This window comes from Arachis ipaensis, chromosome B02, assembly GCF_000816755.2.
Source record: "Arachis ipaensis cultivar K30076 chromosome B02, Araip1.1, whole genome shotgun sequence".
Classification (NCBI taxonomy): domain Eukaryota; kingdom Viridiplantae; phylum Streptophyta; class Magnoliopsida; order Fabales; family Fabaceae; genus Arachis; species Arachis ipaensis.
The window spans coordinates 100805362-100806419 of NC_029786.2; the positions used below are offsets into that span (position 1 = coordinate 100805362).

The 1058-nt window shown below is 31.1% G+C and overlaps 1 protein-coding gene across 1 annotated transcript in view; it reads right to left on the bottom strand.

Moving 5' to 3' along the window:
- LOC107625992 (NADH dehydrogenase [ubiquinone] 1 alpha subcomplex subunit 8-B) overlaps positions 1-472 on the bottom strand; it is a 2238-nt gene extending 1766 nt beyond the window's left edge. The window contains exons 1-2 of the mRNA XM_016328748.2: positions 315-472; positions 3-199 (exon numbers count right to left, since the gene is read on the bottom strand). Coding sequence (XP_016184234.1) covers positions 3-190 — 188 coding nt within the window. The 5' untranslated portion in view covers positions 191-199; positions 315-472. The remainder of the gene's footprint in view (positions 1-2; positions 200-314) is intronic.

Sequence of the window (1058 nt, forward strand, 5' to 3'; positions counted from 1 at the left end):
ACAGGCCAAGGACGCAGCGAGTGACGTCACGCCCTTTATCGAGACACTTTTCAGGGTTCTGATCCTTCTTCTTGCATTTGAGAAACTCCACGTTCTCTGCTTGGCATCTTACCCCAATGTGCTTCGATGCCGCCATCAAAACCGATGATGTCGGGATCGGGTTTCCAGATGCATCTACCGCACTCGCCATATCCGAATTCTGTTTGGTTCCCGAGAAAATGAAAGAAAACTACTAAGAAACGGAAAAATCGGAGGAAAGAATGGAACTTTTAATTGGAAACATGAAATCAAATTGACATTAGAGGAGCCTCTACCTTGAATTTGAGTAATTTGAAGTCGTATTTGTGAATTGAGGAAGGAGAGAACAGAATGAAGATTAGGGCAGTGCTCTTGCTGTAAGTGGGGAGCGGATCCTCTACAATGAAGAAAACTGGATGGTGTCAGTTGTTGAATCTTGTCCGTCCAAATTCTTTTAAAAAAATCAACTGTCAAGATTAAAAGAGATTTATTTTTAATTCTCTCTCCTTTAGCTTTTTTACTTCTGGTCTCTTCATGGAGTGTCTCCATGAAATCCAATGCTATTAATAATTATTCATATTATAATGTTTTTTTTAATTTAATTTGTTATCATTAATCTTTGAATAAACTTTATCATAAACAATTTCATTAGTTTGGAAAAATACTTCACGTAATTTAATTTCAACTTATTTACTCTCTCTGAGTATATTTTTATTACCTAAAATAATATCCTGTAAGTTCAATTGTAAAAAAAAAAAATTGTTTCAGAAGACAGATAAAAAATTTGTTTTAGAAATTCAAACTTAAAATTATTTCATGAACATTTCAACAAATATCTATCTCTGATAGAAACTTGTTTCCATTATTTACAAAAAAATTGTTTTTGGTTGAATTATTTTGTAATTAAAAAATAATAGCAATTATTTTATTGTTGACAGTAGAAAAGAAAAAAAAGGAGAAAAGTTAAAGAAGAAGTTGAATATAAAAAATAGATTTTTTTGTTGAAAGACATAATTATTAAAAAAATAATGAGTTGCATA